At 39.7% G+C, this 23,097-nt stretch overlaps 1 protein-coding gene across 2 annotated transcripts in view; it reads right to left on the bottom strand.

Annotated features, from left to right (window-relative positions):
- FRRS1 (ferric chelate reductase 1) overlaps nt 1-23,097 on the bottom strand; it is a 63,568-nt gene that overhangs the window by 39,494 nt on the left and 977 nt on the right. For both annotated transcript variants that reach the window (XR_001892101.2, XM_017945064.3), the window contains exons 2-4: nt 4,833-4,937; nt 4,499-4,694; nt 3,262-3,398 (exon numbers count right to left, since the gene is read on the bottom strand). Coding sequence is in view for 1 of the 2 variants with exons in the window: in XM_017945064.3 (XP_017800553.1) it covers nt 3,262-3,398; nt 4,499-4,694 (333 nt within the window). In the remaining variant the exon portion in view is untranslated. The remainder of the gene's footprint in view (nt 1-3,261; nt 3,399-4,498; nt 4,695-4,832; nt 4,938-23,097) is intronic.

Below are 23,097 nucleotides of genomic sequence, written 5' to 3' on the forward strand. Positions count from 1 at the left end.
AATTTTAGAAAAAAAGTTTGGCTTTTAAAATGTCAAGATAACAAGAGAAGCAGCTTCTATTGACCAAGAGGCAGCAGGCAAGTTCCCAGGCATCATTAAGAAAACCATTGACGGCCGGGCGCGGTGGCTCAAGCCTGTAATCCCAGCACTTTGGGAGGCGAGGCGGGTGGGATCGCGAGGTCAGGGGAGTCCCGAGACCATCCTGGCGAATACGGTGAAACCCGTCTCTACTAAAAATACAAAAAGCAGGCCTGTAGTCCCAGCTGCGGGGAGGCTGAGGCAGGAGAATGGCGGGGAACCGGGGTGAACTTACAGGCAGGCTGAGGTCGGCCACTGCCTCCAGCCGAGGTGACAGAGCTCCGATCTCAAAAGCCATGTGATACCATCCCTGGCTAACGGTGGAAACCTAATGCCTCTACTAAAATACAGAAGGCCGGGCACAGTGGCTCATGCCTGTCTCTACTAAAAATACAGAAGGCCGGGCACAGTGGCTCATGCCTGTAATCCCAGCACTTTGGGAGACCGAGTGGGTGGATCACCTGAGGTCAGGAGTTCAAGACCAGCCTGATCAACATGGAGAAACCCTGTCTCTACTAAAAATACAAAATTAGCCAGGCGTGGTGGCATATGCCTGTAATCCGAGCTACTCAGGAGGCTGAGGCAGGAGAATTGCTTGAACCCAGTAAGCGGAGGTTGCGGTGAGCCAAGATCCCACCATTGCACTCCAGCCTGGGCAACAAGAGTGAAACTCCGTCCAAAAATAATAATAATAATACAAAAAATTAGCCAGGCGTGGTGGCGGGCACCTGTAGTCCCAGCTACTCGAGGCTGAGGCAGGAGAATGGTGTAAACCCGGGAGGTGGAGCTTGCAGTGAGCTGAGATCGTGCCACTGCACTCCAGCCTGGGTGACAGAGCAAGACTCCATCTCAAAAAACAAAAACGAAAAAAAAAGAAAGAAAGAAAAAAAGAAAGAAAATCATTGAGGAGAAAGTGTATCTGCTTGAACAGGTTTTTAATGCAGACAAAAGTGCCCTATTTTGGAAATAAATGCCACAAAGGGCACTTATTAGTAAAGAAGAGAAGCAAGCACCAGGATTTAAGGCAAGAAAGAGCAGGCTATCTTTACTGTTTTGTGCAAATGCAGTCAGTTTATGATCAGGACTGCTCTTACCTATAAAGCTGCTAGCTGCTAATCCCCGAGCCTTGAAGGGAAAAGATAAACATCAGGTGCCGGTGTTTTGGTTGTAACTATAAGAACTACTGGACAATGAGAAACCTGTCTGGATTGGCTCCATGGACGTTTTACCTCTGAAGACAAGAAGCACCTTGCCAGTAAAAAACTGTCTTTTAAAGGTTCTTTTGGCCGGGCATGGTGGGTCATGTATGTAATCCCAGTGCTTTGGGAGACTGAGGCGGGTGGATCACTTGAGGTCAGGAGTTCAAGACCAGCCTGGCCAACATGATGAAACCCCATTTCTACCAAAAATACAAAAATTAGCCATGCATGGTGGCGGGCGCCTATAATCCGAGCTACTCAGGAGGCTGAGGCAGGAGAATCACTTGAACCCAGAAGGCAAAGCCTGCAGTGAGCTGAGATCGTGCCACTGCACTCCAGCCTGGATGACAGAGCGAGACTCTGCCTCTAAATAAATCAATCAATAAATAAAGGTTCTATTGGTATTTGATATAGTTTGGATATTTGTCCCCACCCAACTCTCATGTTAAATTGCAATCCCCAACGTTGCAGGTGGGAACTGGTGAGAGATGTCTGGGTCAGGAGAGCAGATTCCTAATGGCTTGGTGCTGTTCCTCAGGATAGTGAGCAAGATCTGGTTGTTGTAAGATGTGGCACCTCCCCTCCACCTCCACCAACTCTCTCTCTTGCTCTTGCTTTCACCATGTGAAGTGCCTGCTCCTGCTTCAGCTTCTGCCGTGAGTAAAAGGCCATGAGGCCTCCCTAAGGCCTCCCCAGAAGCTGAGCAGATGCCAGTGCCATGCTTGTACAGCCTGCAGAACAGTGAGCCAATTAAGTCTCTTTCGTTATTAAATTACCTAGTCTTAGACACTTCTTTTGGCAACACAGGAACAACCTTATACAATATTAGACAATGCCTCTGCTACCCAGAACCCTATGAGCTCATCACCAAAGCCACTGAAGTGGCCTCCTTACCTCCAAATACAATGTCTCTAACTCAGTCTCTAGCTCAGGAAGTCTTAAGGACATTTAAGGCTCTTTACACACAGTACTCAATGGAAAGGATTGTCAACGCTATGGAAGAGAACGCTGATAGAGCATCATGAAAGTCGGGAAGGATTACACCATTGAAGACACTATCATCGTTACAGAAAAAGCCAAGAGAGCCATCAAGCCCAAAACAATAAATTCCTGCTGGAGAAACGCTGTATCTACATTTTGTGCATGACTTTAAAAGATTTACAGAGCCAATCAAGGAATCATAAAAGGGACTGTGGATATGGCAAAAAAGATAGGGGATGGAGGGTTTCAAGATATGAATCTTCGAGAAATTCAAGAGCTAATAGACACCACAACAGAAGAATTAACAGAAGACAACTTGATGGTGAGTGTTTCCAAACCAGTGCCAGATGACAATGAGGACTATGGAGAAGAAGCAGTTCCAGAAAACAAACTGACATTAGACAACCTGGCAGAAGGGTTCAAATTATTCAACACTGCTTTTGCCTTCTTCTACAACATGGACCCTCCTATAGCACTGAAACTAAAGCAAAGCAGGGAAGAATTGGTACCACATACAAACATTTTTAAGAAAATGAAAAAACAAGTCAGACAGAAATTACAATGTATTTCCATAAAGTTACACCAGTGTGGTGCCTCTCCTGCCTCCCCTTTCACCTCCTCCACCTACCCCAAGACAGCAAGACCAGCCCCTCCTCTTCCTTCTCCTCTTCAGCCCATTCAACATGAAGGCAATGAGAATAAAAACCTTTATGATGATCCACTTCCATTTAATGAATAGTAAATATATTTTCTCTTATTTTCTTAATAAGATTTTTCTCTTGTCTAGCTTACTTTATTGTAAGTATACAGCGTATAACACATATAAATACAAAATACGTGTTAACCAACTATTTGTTATCAGTAAGGCTTCTGGTCAACAATAGGCTATTTGTAGTTAAGTTTGTGGGGAGTCAAAAGTTATACACAGAATTCCAATTTCCCCAGGGGTGGGGTCAGCACCTGTAACCTCTACATTGTTCAAGGATCAACTCTAAACACAAACCTGTATATCTTCACAAGTCAAAAGTTGTGACACTTCACTGTCAATCAACGTGAAGGAGCCAACAGGAGGGCCATTCAGATTCTCAGCATTACGCGCTTCTAGGAGAAAGCCTTTAAATGGATGCCCTGACAAAGTAACTGAGAAAAAGACAAAAGGATTGCTTAAAAAGCTTAGCAATATCAAAAAGAAAATGTTTAGAGGTCGTACATTACAATTAGAATGAGGTGTATGTATGCAAAACTACTCCTGGAGAGAAAAGAGTCATCCTATAGGCAAAGAAGCTCTAAACTGTGTTCCATAAGATGTTCACTCCGTGAGCCATTCCGCAAAGAGAAAAGAAAAATAGGTGATGGTCCAGGGGCAGTCCATAAGGCTAAGTTAGTTTATACCTATTGGGTACTATGCTTATCACCTGAGTGATGAAATAATCTGTACACCAAACCCTCGTGACATGGAATTTACCAGTAAACAGACCTGCACAGGTACCCCTGAACCCAAAATAAAAGTTTAAAAAAAAATGTTTACTTGACCTCATTAGAGGAAAAAACATGAAGTGTTTTCTTTTGAATTCCAGTATTTAATACAGTGTCTGGCTCACAGTGACACTCAATAAATTCTTACTGAATTTTTAAAAAAAAGAAAAACACTAGATGAAAGTAAATACTTGTTTCTTTGCTGCAAATTTCTTAGGGTATTTAATATCCTACTGTACAGTGTGAACTCTAAGGTATATTATATATCACACAGAATATTCCAAACTTACTTTTTCTATAAACTCTCTGTATAACAGAGTACCTATCAACATTTTGCATTTCTAGAGTTGCAAAAAATAAAGTTTGCAAAATGCTGTTACAGATTTATCTTTAATAATCAGCCTACATTTTACCAGAGAAATTAGAGAATTATTCTTAAAATTATATGATGTTAAGAAGGACAAGGGTTTATATATTTTAAACAAGATAAAATAAACTTTATTTTTCTCTTCTCTTGAAGTAATAGCACAATTAATAAAAACAGTAAATAATGAAAAAAACTTATTTTAAAGCCTGTTCTGGATGGGGAATACACAGACTACTTAAGTAACATAGTCATCTGGAACCAAAAATAAGAAGTATGATAGTATCTTACAAAAGAAAACAGATTTAAATGAAATAGTCTAAATCAAATAATAATAAAGATTCAATAAACAGTAAAAGAGTGAAATCCAAAATGTAAACAGTTAATCCCAGCCCGGTACCTTCAATCTGATCTCCTGGTCTGAATGTCATCTGACTCACGGAAATGTCATGAACAGGAACAGACTGTGGACTATGACCATGTTCAGGAATCATTCCATGGCATGACTGTGTTACTTTTCCATTGGGATAATTAGCCACATAACTAATGTGCAACAGAAGTATGCAGGTACCAACAGTAAATCCAGAAACTGCCATCTCAAAAAGAAGATTAAAAGCCCATTATTGTCACATATAATTAAAGTAAAATATAAAAGCTTTTACACCACAGGACTATAATTCTAGATAACTACTTGCTTTCTGTGTTCAGCAAACCAAACCATATTCTCAACATACCTGATAAAAAGAAAGTGATATGTGAAGTTTCACCTGAATTTCAATCTCAGCTCTACAAATTACTGTGAGACTTTGGGCAAATCGTTTAATCTTCCACTTCCTTACCTGAAAAATAAGGAAACAAAGACCCTCTTTTCAATGTTTTTTGTTTTTTGTTTTTTAATTAAGACAGAGATCTCGCTCTGTTGCCCAAGCTGGAGTGCAGTGGTGCGATCTTGGCTCACTGCAACCTCCACCTCCCGGGTTCAAGTGATTCTCCTGCCTCAGCCTCCCCAGTAGCTGGGAATACAGGCATGCGCCACCACACCTGGCTAATTTTTGTATTTTAGTAGAGACCGAATTACACCAAGCTGGTCTTGAACTCCTAACCTTAGGTGATCCTCCCACCTTGGCCTCCGAAAGTTCTGGGATTACAGGAACGAGACACTGTGCCTGGCCCAATGTTGTTTAAATAAAAATGAAAACATAGCTCAAACTCTGACAAGGATGATAATAAATAATAGCTTTCATTATTATCAATTGGAAATAATAAACTAGTCAATAAAAGCAAAAGGTTTTACTCCACCTCATCCTAGAAAGCTTAAAGAACAAAGAAGAAATGTTTCTTCTGGATTTAAATATCATCACCCGAATAAATCTATGATAAGACTTTTCCCAACTTCCTATTAAACTGATCATAATGACTGGATGGATAATTTAATTTGCAATACTGAAAACTGAGGATAACAGAGAACCAATTGGTAGAGATAATATTTCTACTACCTGTAGCCCAGATACTTCTGAATTAAGAAACACAATTGTCAGCCCACACAATCTTCTTCCCTCCCACGCCTCCAATTTTCCTCTTACCATCTGGATAATAGAAAACCAGCTACTTTACCTCAGTCCCACCCTCTTGTAGCCCAGATCAGCCACTTTGCTTGATGCATGTATTCAAAACCTGCAAATCACAGGACTCAATAAGGCGGGAGGTGATGAGCAGTGACACGTTGCATGGCAGTAAATAAAGTTAACACCATGGACAGGTTAAAGATGGGAAATGCCTAAGAGGCAGTAAATTATTTATAGAAAATGAGTTTTCTATATCATATATCTGGTCATAGACAAAAATAATAGCAGCCTTAGAATCACTAGAAAAAATTATTGTTTTTTTAGTTATGTCAATCAGGAGCAAATATTTAACTGCAGCCTAACTTGCTGGGGTTTTATCAGAGTCTATATGACCTGCAGGAGGGGAAATACCCAATTCCTGCCCACATTAGCCATCCTGTTTCACCTAAGTGGGGGAAGAACCTTGAAGCGGTTGTGAGGTTCACACTTCAGGGGCATAAGCTCACTAAAAGACTGAGGTCTATTCATGGGGCTACAGAGAACAGTTCTCCTCCTCCCACTCCTTACCACCACATCATTAAAGGCCTATTTACAGCAGTTCCTTTTACCCACTGCATCATGTCCAGTTATTAAGAACAAATTACAAGGCATACTGAAAGTCAGAAAACACAATTTGAAGAAACAGGGCAAGCCTCAGAACCAGACTTAGATGTGATGGAGATGTTGGAATTATTAGACCAGGAATTTAAAACATTATGATTAAGATACTAAATGCTTTAATGGATAAAGTAGATGGTACATAAGAACAAATGCACAGAGATGGAAATTCTCAGAACCAAAAAGAAATGCTAGAGATCAAAAACACTTTAAAAGAAGTGAAGTATGGGCTTATGGGTAGACTGGACATATCTGAGATAAGAATCTCTTAGCTTGAAGATATCTTAATAGAAAAATACCAAACTGAAAAGAAAAAAAAAAAGACTGAAAAAAAGAGAACAGATCCAAGAACTGTGGAACTACAAAAGCTACAACACACATGGAATGGGAATTTCAGAAGGAGAAGAGGGAAGGAAACAGGAGAATTATTTGAAACAATAATGACTGAGAATTTCCCCCAAACTATTATCAGACACACAATACCAAGTGGGATAAAAAAAAATCCCACATCTAGGTATATATGATGGTTCATTTATATGTTAACTTGATTGGGCTGAGGGATGTTCTGATAGCTGATAAAATACTATTTCTGGAGTGTCTATGAGTGTATTTCTGAAAGAAGTTAGCATCTCAATCAGGAAACTGAGTAACAAAGATCACCTCACCAAAGTGGGTAGGTATCATCTAATCCTCTGAGGGCCTAAATGGAATAAAAAAGCAGAGGAGGAGGGAATTACTCTTTCTTCTTGATCTGAGATATCCCTCTTCTCTTGCCCTCAGACATCAAGGCTCCTGATCTTGGGGTCTTAAAACCATAGGACTTACACCAGCAATCCTTTCCCCAACCCAAGGCCCTCGGACCTGACCAGGAGGTACACTATGGGCTGACCTGGTTCTTAGGCCTTTGGGCTTACACTGAACTACCCCAGCAGCTTTCCTGGTTCTCCAGCTTGTAGACAACAGATTTTGAGACTCGTGGGCTTTCAGAATCATAAGTCAATTTCCATAATAAATATAAATAAAATCTTATTTTAATCTGTCACTTTGGAAAACCCTGATTAATATGGCATATCATTTTCAAACTACAGACATCTAAGTTTTTTTAAATCCTGCAAGAAGCCAGAGGAAAAAGATAGGAATAAAGATAAGAACTATATCTGACTTTTGCTCAGAAACCACACAAGCAAGAAGAGAGTAGGGTGAAATATTTAAAGTGTTGAGAGAAAAAAATGGGCACCATAGAATTCTATACCCCAAAAAATTATCTCTCAAAAGTGAAGAAGAAATATGAAGACCTTCTCAGACAAACAAAAATTGAGGGAATGTGTCGCCAGCAAGACCTATCTTGCAAGAAAAGTGAAAAGAAATTCTTAAGAGGAAAGGAAAACAATAAAGGTCAGAAATTCAGATCTACATAAAGAAAGAAGAGCATTGGAGAAGAAATAAGTGAAGGTAAAGTAAAAACGTTTTTCTTCCACTTAATCTAACATGAAAGTTTGTTTGAAATAATAATACTTATAATTCTCTGTATATGCTTATGTATGATTATTTTCATATGCTTCTATATCAGCAAAATAAATGACAAGATATAAGGGATGGTGAGATAGAGCCAGGACCTCTCTCTTAGGGACCTACCTCTCTCAGCCTTCATAGAATTAAAGAAAGGTAGGACCTTGCTCTGGACTAGACTTTGGCTTAAGGAAATGTGATTGGTTTGATCTTCTATCCAGACCACTAAAACTTTCCCCATATCAACAATAAGGCTGTTTTGCCTTCTTATCATTCATATGTTCACTGGAGCAACCATTTTCTTCAAGAACTTTCTGTTTGCATTTACAACTTGGCTGACTGGAACAAGAGGCCTAATTTTCAGCCAGTCTTGGCTTTTGGCATGTCTTCCTCACTAAGCTTAATCATTTCTAGCTTTTGATTGAAAGATATATGACGCTTCCTTTCACTTGAAAACTGACAGGTCATTACAGGGTTTTTTGTTTTTGTTTTTGTTTTGTTTTGTTTTGAGACGGAGTCTCGCTCTGTCGCCCAGGCTGGAGTGCAGTGGCTCCATTTCGGCTCACTGCAAGCTCCGCCTCCCGGGTTGACGCCATTCTCCAGCCTCAGCCTCCGGAGTAGCTGGGACTACAGGCGCCCGCCACCGCGCCCGGCTAATTTTTTTATATTTTTAGTAGAGACGTTGTTTCATCATGTTAGCCAGGATGGTCTCGATCTCCTGAACTCGTGATCACTCACCTCGGCCTCCCAAAGTGCTGGGATTACAGGCGTGAGCCACCCCACCCAGCCTATAGGGTTCTTAATTGGCCCAATTTCAATATTGTTGTGCCTCAGGGAATAGGGAGGCCTGAGGAGGAGAGAGATTGGAGAATAGCCAGTTGGAAGAGCAGTCAGAAGATACACAGTTATCAATTAAATTTGCCATCTTATACGGGTGCAGTTTGTGTCTCTACAAAACAATAGAAACATCAAAGATCACTGATCACAGATCACCATAACAGATAATGAAAAAGTTTATAAACTTACAAAAGTGTGGCCAAGCGTGGTGGCTCACACCTGTAATTCCAGCATTTTGGGAGGAGCGCTTGAGCCCAGTAGTTCAAGACCAGCCTGGGCAATATAATGAGACCCCCATCTCTATTTTTTAATTAAAAATAAAAATAACAAATAATAAATAACAAAATAGAAATTTACCAAAATGTGACATAGAGACACAAAGTGAGCATGTGCTGTTGGAAAAATGGTGCCGACAGACTTGCTCAATGAGGAGTTGCCACAAGCCTTCAATTTGTAGCCAGGCACAGGACAAGGGGGCTGGCCTCCAAACCCTGGGCTCAAGGGAACCTCACCCCTATTATCCCAACACTTTGAGAGGCTGGGAATGAAGGATCCCTTCAGTTCAGGAGTTCGAGACCAGCCTGGGCAACATGGTGAGACCTCATGTCTACAAAAAAAATTAAAAATTAGCTGACTGTGGTGGCACATACCTATGACCCCAGCTACTTAAGAGGCTGAGGCAGGAGGATCCTTTGAGCCCAAGAATTCAAGGTGGCAGTGAGCTATGATCACACCACTGCACTCCAGCCTAGGTAATAAAGCAAGACCTCTGTCTCAATTAAAAAAAAAAGGCCGGGCGTGGTGGCTCAAGCCTGTAATCCCAGCACTTTGGGAGGCCGAGACGGGTGGATCACGAGGTCAGGAGATCGAGACCATCCTGGCTAACACAGTGAAACCCCGTCTCTACTAAAAATACAAAAAACTAGCTGGGCGTGGTGGCGGCGCCTGTAGTCCCAGCTACTCGGGAGGCTGAGGCAGGAGAATGGCGTGAGCCCGGGAGGCGGAGCTTGCAGTGAGCCGAGATCGCGCCACTGCCCCCCAAGCTGGGGGGACGGGGTAAGCCCCCCCCCCAAAAAAAAAAAAAAAAAAAGGCAGGGTGTGGTGGCTCATGCCTGTAATCCCAGCACTTTGGAGGGAAGGGCAGGAAGATTGCTTGAGCCCAGGATTTCGAAACCAGCCTGGCTGGGCAACATAACAAGACCCTTTTTCTTTTTTTTAACAATTTTATAATTTTTTTTATAATTTAATTTAAAAAAAAAAAAAAAAAAAACCTTCAATTTGTAAAAAAACACAGTATCTGCAAAGCACAATAAAATGAAGTGCCATAAAGCAAGCTATCCCTGGTCGGGCACGGTGGCTTACACCTGTAATGCCAGCACTTTGGGAGGCCGAGGAGGGTGGATCACGAGGTCAAGAGATCGAGACCATTCTGGCTAACTGGTGAAACCCCGGGTCTACTAAAGAAATACAAAAAAATTAGCCGGGCTTTGCGGGTGGGCGCCTGTAGTCCCAGCTACTCAGGAGGCTGAGGCAAGAGAATGGCGTGAACCCGGAGGCAGAGCTTGCAGTGAGCCTAGATCACTCCACTGCACTCCAGCCTGGGTGACAGAGCAAGACTCTGGGAAAAAAAAAAAAAAAGAGTTGTCCCTCTATATCACTGATCACTTTAAATGTCAATTGTCTAAATGTAGCAATTAAAAGATCATCAAAGTGGATCAGGAAACAGAACCTATTACATGTTTTCTACAGGACACCCACTTTAAATATAAAGACACATATAGATTAAAAGTAAATGCATAAAGAAAGATATACTATGTTAACACTAATTTAAAGAAAGCAGGAGTAGCTACATTAATTTCAGACAGCAGACTTCAAACCAAGGAAAGTTATTAGAGATAAGGAGAGTTTTACCTTATAATAAAAGGGTCAATTCTCCAAGAAAACATAACAATCCTGAATGTGTATGCACCTAACAATAGAGAATCAAAATAAGTGAGGCAAAAACTAATAGAACTATATGGAGAAATAGATGAATCCACTATCAGAAATGGACAGATCCAGGCTGGGTACCATGGCTCACACCTATAATCCCAGCACTTTGCTAGGCCAAGGTGGGAAGATCACGTGAATGAGGCCAGGAGTTCGAGACCAGCCTCGGCAACATAATGAGACTGTCTGTAAAAACAAACAAACAAATAAATAAGTAAATAAATAGTTGGGTGCAGTGGACTACACAAGTAATCTCAGCTACTCAAGAGGCTTAGGAGGAAGGATGACTTGAACACAGGAGTTCAAGGTTGCAGTAATCTATGGTCACACCACACCACTGTACTCCTGCCTGAGCAACAGAGAGTGAGACCTTGTCTCAAAGACAGAGAGAGAGAGAGAAAGAAATGCACAGGTCCAGAAGGCAGAAAATCATTAAGGACATGGGTGAATTCAACAACATCAGTCAACTGGATATAATGGATATCTGTAGACTATTTCATCCAACAACAGAATACACATTCTTCTCAAGCTCACATGGAATGTTCACCAAGATAGACTACATTCTGGGCCAAAAGATACAACTCAATAAATTTAAGAGAATAAATTTGTGGGATGCAGCAAAAGCAGTGCTTAAGGGGAAATTTACAGCATTAAATGCATATATAGTTACATAAACAGATCCCTCACTAAGTCAAACTACAGGAATTCCTGTTAAACCCCAGATATTGTGCTGGGAGATACACACTTTAACCAGCCCTGCACCTAATGCCAGGAGCTGCTAAGTAAACAGCATAGGGTCCAACAGTACCATATACCCCACTATTTATCAAACATGAAAGCTGGGGAGAATTGTTTTCATTTAAGGAGGAATGAAAGAAACAAATGAACCAACCAAGAGCTTCTGAAAAATATCTACAACATAAAAGGAGCTTAAGATTTCTCCGTGGAGAAAAATAATAATAATAATAACAATAATGGTTGATTATTATAGGAAACAGAATATTTAAGGAAATAACTGCAACCAGGTACAGTAGTTCACACCTATAATCCCAGCACTTTGGGAGACAAAGGCAGGAGAATTGCTTGAAGCCAGGAGTTCGAGACCAGCCTGGGCAACAAGTGAGACCCCATCTCTCCAAAAATTTTTTTAAAAAAATTAGCCAGGCACAGTGGCATGCCTGTAGTCTCAGCTACTCAAGAGGCTGAGGTGGGAGGTGGGCTCCTTGAACCCAAGAGATCAAACCTGCAGTGAGCTATGATTGTGACACTGCACTCCAGCCTGGGGTTGGAGGGAGACAGAGAGAAAGGGAGGGAGGGACAGAGAGAGGGAGGAAAGGAAGAGAAGGAACATCACTATTTAATAGACTTCATCATTATTAAGAAGATTAAATGTAGTCATGTGCCACTTACCTAAAGAATGGTATAGTGAAAATAGTTACTTCAGTTTAACAAATATTTATTTGGCACTAACTTTCTGTCAGTGAAAATGGAAAAAAAAAAAACAAAAACAAACTTGATATCCAGTCTCTGCTATGCACTAAACAGTTGAACAGCATCAACCAAGTCACTAAATCTGTTTTATCAGTTGGAAACACACCAAGTGAACCAGAAGAAATTCAAGGCCACCTTCAATTCTACTATTGTATGATTTTAGAAAAGCAAAGTGGAAAAGTGTTTGGGTGAAGGAGAAAGGACAAGATGGAGGAAGGTGAACAAGAAGGCATAATCCATGTTGCTTCCGGGTTCTTCCTCACCAACTTTCCCGTGCGTGGGAAGATGCAGATCAACCGAGCATGCTCCAGGTGATGTCAATCCGAAGAGATCAAAACTTACCCAGCCACGCCTATGGAGACGCCCCTATCACGCCCTTATCCTGCCCACTGCCCTCCCCCTTCCAGTACCAATGCATAAAAGTCTGCCACTGGCAGGAGCCAGCGTGACTTCTTCGGCCCCCACATTTGTGGACCGGAGAACATCACCCGAGAGCGCCGGCGCGACTTCCCTGGCCCCCCACACCTGAGGACCAGAGAACCTCGTCCGAGAGTGTATGCATATTTGCAATAAAAGACTGCCACTTTCTTATGTACTTTGGCCTCATGTTTAATTACTTAGCTCTCCTAAATTAAGTTACATTAAATGAAATCAAAACAGTTAGTGCCAAATTAATTTAAATTAAAACAAAAAGCATATTGGGAATTATTTGAGCAAGAAGTATAAGACAAAAAAGGGAAGTGACTAAGACACCACCACCCATCATCGATTAGGAAAATATAACAAGGTCAGAGAGGAACCTGTATAATGGCAACTTCTTTGTCCTCTGTCAAATGCTGACTGTTCAAAGTAAAGTTCTATTTTCATTATAATAGCTAATTATGGTTTTCCAGTTAATGTTTTAAAGTACAACTATTTTTCAAACGGATACATTAATTCATTAGCCAACCTATACTAACAGATCACATAATTATGACAGAATAGGAGTTAGTCATGGAAACATTTAACTTAAAATTATGGATTGTCAACAATGAGCTATTACATTATGAAATCATCCTTTAAGCACAGAAAGGACTCCTACCAATTATGTATGATTTTCTTAAATTAATATTCACATTCTATTGTCTATACAAAATAGAAGATAAAACAAAAAAGATTTATTTTGTCCACCCAAGACAGAGACAGATTTATTATTTTAGAAGACTAGAAGAGCAGTTATCCTGATTCTCTAACTAAAATATTCCCAAACCTGATGAGATTTGTACAGTTTTCTTTCTTACCTGAAAGACAAGTGTTTAGTAAAAGGGTATGATGACTGCTTACACCATGTTCTACACATATCTCACATAAAGATAAAACCTCAAAGCAAGTATATTTTTTATTATGTAAATACAAAATTCTTATACTTAGATGAAAATGTAATTATTATTTGATTGTGGGCCACAGAAGCAAGTGATGTTAATCAAGAGAATATATTTATTACTAAGTAAAAATTCAGACAAAACTAGAATTCAATCAAAAATATTTAGATGTAAGAAAGTCATTGGAAAAAGTAGTATGTGTTAACAAAAGACTTTTTAAAATAAATTGGTCATTAAACGTCTTAGTATTGTGCAACTCTAAGAACATGTGAGAATAAGAAAAAAGGAGGAAAACAATATTTTAAAACCATGTCAGATGATTAAGCTAGCAAACAGTGAATCACGTCTAGTTATATTGCATTCGAGTTCTAGCTCTTGTTAGTCATTTATTTTAAATTAAAGCATCAAAGGAGTTCAAAAGTTGACATGCATACAAAAAAAACTGTGGGAACTCAGCCCAGTTACACCCACCCTACATTACCTAAGATATGAGTGAAGCAAGTACTGAGTCTTAATTAATGCATAGGTATGAAGCAGCAAGGAATTCTTAATTATGAAGAATGAGATGCAAAAAAGCAAAAACTTAGCCAAAATAATTCACTATAAAATATCTACATAATTTGGAAAAGGGTGTCTTTTTTTTTTTTTTTTTTTTGCAATATATAGTGGTTTTAACTTTTGTTTACTACATCCAAAGTAAGAAATATTTTTACATTATAGCCCAACAAACATTTCATGAAACATTATTTAGCTTTACTACATGTTGTAGATGTATATGTTTCCTATTTCTTCCTTTTTTGTTTTATGCTGGTTACACCCTACTGCATTATTTCACCAATGGATCTTAACCTGCAGTCTGATGAACATTACTTTATGGCATGCATAGACCATTAAGTTTCATCCTTGAATCAAATTCTAAATTAGGAGTATCAAGAATTTCAGTAAAAAAGAAAAGTTCTCAGAATCAAAGGAACAAACAGGCTAAGCAACAGGGAAAATTTTTGGAGATAGGAGCTGGATTTATCCAAAGGAAAATGCCTTATTCTCACTTCATTCCACTTGTGAGCCTGAACAAAAAGTATAAATATGGCTCATATATTAGCATTCTCACAGTAATCTTCTGTATGATAAAGGTTGTTGTTTAACTACACATAATATAAAAACGCAGCAGTCCTTAAGTCACTTGGAAGCTCCTTTCAGAATTTCCATTGGTTGCATTCTTGTTTCTTTCTTCCATCAAGTACATTTTACAACGTTTAAGGTAAACAGCCACTTCCAACTAAATATTGTTTTCATTTTATTTTATTATGAGAATTACAATGGCATTATTTTCTTTTATTTTGGCACAAGTGCAATACATTTTAATTAATTTATGTCTTAAACATGCTTTTATTTCTAGGCTTTTGGCCTGAAAACAGAACCGCCATTTATAATATTTGGAAACCAAAAAGTATCTATGACAGGTTTTAATCAACTTAGAAATTTATTTTGCCAGGCTAAGGACAATGCCTGGGGAAAAAAAAAAAAAAAAACACAGAATCACAGAAACAGTCTATTGTCTGTGCCTTTCTCCCAAGATGACTTTGAGGACTTCAACATCTAAAGGGGAAAAGTGGGCTGAAGGGAAAAGAGGAACTTGTCATTCACATGTTCCAAGACAAAATGAGCAGGTAGGAGAATAGTCAAGTATGTATTGGCTTATGCTCAGTAAGCTGGCACTTTACGTAAGATAAGGTGGCTACCTGTGGAGATATCTAACCTTTTATCTGTAGCTCTCTGCTTTGAAACAAAAGGAAAGGCGGTTGCTTGCATGACTCAGCTTTCAGCTTAATTTCTTCCTCTTGGCATAATGAACTGAGGTCAAGTTTTTGTTTTTCTTTCACATATTGCTTCTATTAGAAAATGAACTTGAAATTCCAAACTGAGTTAGAAACTAATCTGATGTTGCAGGAAGCCAGGGACCCCAAATGCAGGGACCAGCTGGGGCCATGGCAGAGGAACATAAATTGTGAAGATTTCATTTTAATATGGACATTTATCAGTTCCCAAATAATACTTTTACAATTTCTTACACCTGTCTTTAATCTCTTAATCCTGTTATCTTCATAAGCTGAGGATGTATGTCACCTCAGGACCACTGTGATAATTGTGTTAACTGTACAAATTGATTGTAAAACATGTGCATTTGAACAATATGAAATAAGTGCATCTTGAAAAAGAACAGAATAACAGTGATTTTTATGGAACAAGGGAAGACAACATAAGGTCTGACTGCCTGTGGAGTCAGGCAAAAAGAGCCAGATTTTTCTTCTTGCAGAGAGCCTATAAACGGAAGTGCAAGTAGGGAAAATATAGCTAAATTCTTATCCTAGCAAGGAATATTAATATTAATACCCTGGGAAAGGAATACATTCCTGGGGGGAGGTCTATAAACGGCCACTCTGGGAATGTCTGTTTTATGTGGTTGAGATAAGGACTGTGATACGCCCTGGTCTCCTGCAGTACCCTCAGGCTTACTAGGGTGGGGAAAAACTCCACCCTGGTAAATTTGTGGTCAGACCAGTTCTCTGCTCTTGAACCCTGTTTTCTGTTGTTTAAGATGTTTATCAAGACAATACGTGCACTGCTGAACATAGATCCTTATCAGCAGTTCTGCTTTTGCCTTTTGTCCTGTTCCCTCAGAAGCATGTGATCTTTGTTAGACCCTTATTAGTAGTTCTGCTTTTTGTCCTTTGAAGCATGTGATCTTTGTACCTACTCCCTGTTCTTACACCCCCTCCCATTTTGAAGCGCTTAATGAAAACTTGCTGGTTTTGACACTCAGGCGGGCATCACGGTCCTACAGATAGGTGATGTCACCCCCAGCAGCCCAGCTGTAAAATTCTTCTCTTTATACTGTCTCTCTTTATTTCTCAGCTGGCCGACACTTATGGAAAATAGAAAGAACCTATGTCGAAATATTGGGGGTGGGTTCCCCCAATAATCTGGGGACAGTGTAAATTTGTTAGCTCAGCATTTCATCTAGGATTTGGGGCAAACCTGGTGAGCTTAGCACTGTCACTAAAAACCTAGACTGAGGATAGAGGTGGAAATAGGTGTTTACCTGTTGAGTTGCAGAGTTAGGTAGGAAGACTTTTAGAAAAATAGGTAAAACCACAGAAGGATAAGGAGATTGACAGAGTCAGCAAGTTAAGACTAAGCACAAGATATATACAGACAGCAATAAAATTTTTGGGACAAAGGGAAAGAAAAGGATTGTAGTTTTATCATAGAGTTGAAGGAAAGGAGACATAGAAAAAGAGGAAAAGAAATGAACACTCTGTGATGACCTGGCAGTTAGAGACCACGTCTGATGGAATCCTTATAAGCAGCAGATTTCTCTTCATATTAGAGATGAGGAAACTGAGGTTAAGGAATATACCCTAAATCACGCATACTTAGGATTTGAACCAAAATCTAACTGCAATAGCCATGTTCTTTTCACTCTTCATCACTATTCCCTGTTTAGAGAGAAGGTGAAAAGTAAACAGGTCCAGCAAGGATCCATGTTTCACAGGGACAAACAATGTGAGTGGGGAGCTATTGGGACAAAGGTTGAAATCTAAGTTCACCTACCTAATTCAGAATGTTAAATCTGCTTTATAAGAGACTGAATAGCAATGTAGAGATTTATTTCACAGAACTAAAGCTCCAGAAAGAATCAATGTAAAAATCCATAGATGCCCGAAAGCATAAGTTGTGAATAAGTGGTAATTGCCACTATTTATAACATCACTATTAACTTTCCATCTCCTCAATATGTACTAATTTTTTCTGAACACTACTGGGCTTAGATAAACTGAGATTTTTGCATGTTTCTTGCATCTGTATTTGATTTGTTCAAACGTAAAATATTTCAGAAAATATGCTCCTTTTCTTTCTAGTAATTTAATTTTACCTACATAGAAAACTTCTACACCAAAAACTAAGTTGACTTTGATAGCTGAATCTCAAATTATAGGGAAATTGAAAAATAGGTCAAGTATTTCCACTTCCCCAGATAAAAATGTTTCAGACTCCATTTTCACAGAAGGAAGTGAAGAAAAAATGATTTTTTTAATTAACAATCAGCGTTATGACATTTTCAGAGAAGGTTCTAAAAGACAAAGGGCATAAAAGTGGCACATTCAATACCAGTTTAAGATCTGTCAGATCTGACAACTTAAGATGGTAGGAAAGACTTCTTTTCTTTTTTCTTTTTTTTTGGGGGGTGGGGGGACGGAGTCTCACTCTGTCATCCAGGCTGCAGTACCGTGGTGTGATCTCAGATCACTGCAACCTCCGCCTCCCAGGTTCAAGCAATTCTCCTGCCTCAGCCTCCCAAGTAGCTGGGATTAATTACAGGCACCTGCCACCATGCCCGGCTAACTTTTGTATTTTTAGTAGAGACGGGGTTTCACCATGTTGGCCAGGCTGGTCTTGAACTCCTGACCTCAGGTGATACACCTGCCTCGGCCTCCCAAAGTGCTGGGATTATAGGAATGAGCCACCATGCCTGGTCAGTAGGAAAGACTTCTGAAAAATATTTTAGAGTTTGAGTGAAAGTAAGACAAAGTAAGGGGAAAGGAAGAAAAAAACACTGGAAAAAAAAGTAATTTGAAACTCTACAATCTAATCCTAGTTTCTCTAATCACAGCACCATCAGCAAGTAATCTTTCAATTTTCTTTTTAATTTTGTTTTGGGGGAGTGGGGGAAGGGTCTCATCTCACTCTGGCACCTCGGATAGAGAGCAGTGGTGCGATCTCTCAGCTCACTACAACCTCCACGTATCAGACTCAAGTAACCCTCCCACCTCACCCTCCCGAGTAGCTGGGACCACAGGTGCATACCACCATGCCCAGCTAATTTTTAAATTTTTTTGTAGAGACAGGGTCTCACTATGTCACCCAGGCTGGTCTTGATCTCCTGAGCTTAAGCAATCGTCCCACTTGGCCTCCCAAAGTCTTAGGATTACAGACGTAAGCCACCTCACCTGACCAATTTTTCCATTTTCTTTATTAATTTTCTGGAAACATGATTGGAAACAAATATCTTATTACATGATATACAGGTTTCATTTGAATCACTCCATGTTGCCCTCACAATAATTCTTTCCTTAAAATAAAATTCAGTGCTAAGTGGAAAGGCCCCTTCTCTAAAGACCCAAAACTAAGAGATAAAACAATAGCAAATACTATTAACCTATAATTTAATAATGTTATTATTTATTAAGTGCCTGCTCTATTCCAGTCATTACAGTCCTGCTTTACATGTATGAATGCTAATCCTTGGAAGAAACATACAAGGGTTTTTGTTGTTGTTGTTTTTTACTGGTATGGAAACTGAAGCTCATAGAGCTTATAAAAATAAATAGTGCCTATGATCACACTGGGACAGAAATTTTAAAACTGCATTTCATTATAGTAATTCAGAGGTATGGAAGAAATAATAGTAGAAGAGCTAACAATTACTAAGGGCTTACAACATATTAGACATCATGTCAATAACTTAGTATGCATTCCTCACAACCACCTAGGGAGCTATGGGAGGTATTATTGTCCCCATATGTAAAATAGGAGTTACAGAAAATGAGAGGTGAAAAGTATGGCCTCCGGCCTACTTTGTGAGGTTTTGATCACCAAACTATCCATAGCTTCAAATCAGATCCTTAAGGCTGACATGGTAAGTAAATAAGGCATTATGGAGAAAGAGGGATTCTGAATAAGCATGATTTGAATTGGAGCAATGGGAGAATCAAAGGTAGAAAGAAAAAAGTGAGAATGGACTTTTGGGGGGACTGCTCTCTCCGCAGAAACTCCATAAGTGTCAGTTTTTCCTAATAAAGTTTATCACGTTTTTCCGCCACATTTTTTGGAGGCAGTAAGGAAGTCTAACTAGAACAGAAATCAAATGTCAGAAATAGGGCCGGGCGCGGTGGCTCAAGCCTGTAATCCCAGCACTTTGGGAGGCCGAGACGGGCGGATCACGAGGTCAGGAGATCGAGACCATCCTGGCGAACACGGTGAAACCCCGTCTCTATTAAGAAATACAAAAAACTAGCCGGGCGAGGTGGCGGGCGCCTGTAGTCCCAGCTACTCGGGAGGCTGAGGCCGGAGAATGGCGTGAACCCGGGAGGCGGAGCTTGCAGTGAGCTGAGATCCGGCCACTGCACTCCAGCCTGGGCGACAGAGCGAGACTCCGTCTCAAAAAAACAAAAAAACAAACAAACAAAAAAAATCAAATGTCAGAAATAGTCATTGTAAAAATATTTTAATGAAGTCTGGTTCCTCTTTTATGTCTCTTTCATGAAGATATCCTTCTCCAAGACTTTTTCACTTGGCTTTTTTTTTCTTTTTTTTTTTTTTCTCTTTTTTGCCCTATTTCTCTGTAGAATCATCACTTCCACAGCCTCAATTATAACCTCTAGGATAGTATTTCTTAAATCTTTCAATTGCTCCACCCCACAGCTCTACAATGCTGTGACACAGATTTCCAACTGGGTATGGACTTCTGTTTAGATGACGAAAAACTTAATTTGTCTGAAGTGAAATTCGTTTTTTCCTCCAGACTAGTTCTTGAACCTCACTTTCCTAATCTGATGGTGGTCTGTCAACACATTTCTCATCAGCAGGATTTCAAACCCTGAACTCTCAGGACTGGATTCCAAACACTCTTTTGGTCCCCAACTTGCACCCAAGCTCTGCAGATTCTACCTCCACCAATTCTGCACTCTACCTATCCCTCTTGCAACTCTCTTCTACTTTCCATTCTATTACATTTGTCTACTGTTTTCCTTTCTGCCACCACCTCCAAGCATGAAGACTTCCTTACCTTCACCCAGATTAATAAAACACTTTCAACTGGTCTCCCTGTTTCTGTATCTCCTTAACACAGGATTATTTTCCTAAGGTACAATTCTCATTATATCTCTCCTCTCCCCACAAAACACTCGGTGGCTTCCCAAGAATTATTAGATTAAGGAGCAAAGGCACTCGACACTTAATGTTTTATACTTTTCTGCACAACCCAAATTTCAAGGATTTTTTTCCCTATACTGTAATAACAATGTGCCGTCTGCTATTCCAGAAATAAGCTTCTCTTGTTTCTCCTGAAGTTTTGCCTTCTAAATGGGACCCCTATTTTTCCGCTAAATGGGACATTTATTTTTACATGGACAGGAATTTGGCCAAATTCCTGTCCATGTAAAAATAAAGGTTACACTGAAAAATAAGATACAAAAATCTCTGTACACTATGCCAAACTAGGTAGAATTGTGTATTCCCCATTATTTCACATAATACGCAAAAGAGTAATAATATCTGATATAAGCAAGGATGTGAAGAAACGAGCACTCTCATACACAGGGACAATGGTAAACTGTCACATTTTTAGATGTTAACAATATCTTAGTAAATTAAAAATGTTTATCCTCTGACCTGGAAATTTCATTTCTAGAAATGTATCTTACAGGCTGGGCGCCGTGGCTGCCACCTGTAATCCCAGCACTTTGGGAAGCCGAGGCGGGGGCGGATCACCTAAGGTTGGAAGTTCGAGACCAGCCTGACCAATGTGGAGAATCCCCATCTCTACTAAAAATACAAAAGTAGCCGGGCTTGGGGGTGCATACCTGTAATCCCAGCTACTCAAGAGGCTGAGGCAGGAGAATCGCTTGAACCCAGGAGGCGGAGGTTGAGGTGAGCCAAGATGGCACCATTGCACCCCAGCCTAGGCAACAAGAGTGAAACGCTGTCTCAAAAAAAAAAAAAAAAAAAGAGAAATGCATCTTACAGGAAAATCCATACAGTTATGCAAGGATAATTTCCAGTAGCAAAAATGTTGGATAATTTAAGTGGTTACAAAAATAAACTACACTATACCCAAATTATATAATACTTGCTAACCATTAACAAGAATGAAATAGAGTAAAAAGATAACAAATACATCAGCTAATAATTATTGAGTGCATTCTAGGAGGTAGGCATTGTTTTAAGTACTTTTCAAGTATGAACTCATTTCACAAAAATCCCAAGACATGAATCTGCATGTTCTTAAGAAGATACATGCTCGTGCTCCACTGAGGAATCAAAACAAGAAAACTGCAAAATGATATGGAATGTACCAAAATATACATAACTTAAAAGGAAAAGAAAAAAAAAACCTTTATACATGCTTCCAATTGTTCTCAACAGTGTTTACTGCTTAGGAAGGTATGTGTTTTCAGGATGGGAAGAGGAGTGGACTTCCTTTCTTTAATCCACTTTATAATGTGCATTTTTTAAAGGATGTAGTGTTTTATAATTTTAAATAACACTACAAAGTATGTATATGTAAAGACCGTACAGAAACTGATTTGAAGGTGGTTAGATTTTTTCTTTTTTCTATTTTCAAACATTCTATGTTATTTTTACTATTTTTATCTGTTTTGATAAAGAAGACCTTTACTCCTCTTTCAAGATCCATTTAAAATGCCATCAACTACTGTCCTATGATACAATGAAGTGTATGGACTTTGAAATATCACAGACCTAGGTTTGAATCTGTCCATTGATGTAATCCAGTAGGCACCACCATAGTGACCCTGGACAAATTATTTAACCTTACTGAGTCTTAGTTTTCTCACTTGTTAGAGACAATGCCACCAATATCAACGGCTTGCATGAGGATTAAATAAAATACTATCTCCAAAATATCTAGCACAATGACCACCATTAACAAAGTCTCCCATATAAAATTGTCTTCCTTTCTTGGAATCTTGCCTAATTCCACCAACCTAAAATAACCGTTCACCCCAAAAGCGTTAGTTTTTCCTAATAAATTTTATCATGTTTTTCTGCCACGTTGGGTGACTTGTCTTGTGGTAAACCTCTGGATATCAGTAAAGGTGTCCTACACATTGATCTCCATTCATTCTGACTAGCAGACAACCTTCAAAACAGTACTCACACAATGTGATTGTTACGTGAATTTTGAGAAAATCCGACATTAAAAAAGCAGACAGGTGTGAAACAGAGAGTACACTTCACCAAAAAAAATCAACATGCTGGCTAACTAAATGACGAATTAAAACTCACTTCTCCAACCTAACAAAACCATCTTTTAAAAGGTCTTTGTTTTCAATAAGCTGATAGATCAGATTTAGCCCCCCACTTCAGTTCTATCCCAGTATAATACTCAAATCTTACCACTTTTTTAAAAACACAGAAGTGGCTGGGCGCGGTGGCTCACGCCTGTAATCCCAGCACTTTGGCAGGCCGAGGCGGAAGGATGACTTGACCTTGGGAGTTCAAAACCAGACTGACCAACATGGAGAAACCCCCTCTCTACTAAAAATACAAAATTAGCCGGGTGTGGAGGCGCCTGCCTGTAATCCCAGCTACTCAGGAGGCTGAGGCAGGAGAATTGCTTGAACCAGGGAGGCAGAGGTTGCAGTGAGCCGAAATCCCGCCGTTACACTCCAGCCTGGGCAACAAGAGCAACACTCGTCTAAAAACTAAATAAATAAATAGGGCGGGCGCGGTGGCTCACGCCTGTAATCCCAGCACTTTGAGAGGCCGAGCCGGGCAGATCACGA

The sequence above is a fragment of the Papio anubis genome, chromosome 1 (assembly GCF_008728515.1).
Source record: "Papio anubis isolate 15944 chromosome 1, Panubis1.0, whole genome shotgun sequence".
In the NCBI taxonomy this organism is placed as follows: domain Eukaryota; kingdom Metazoa; phylum Chordata; class Mammalia; order Primates; family Cercopithecidae; genus Papio; species Papio anubis.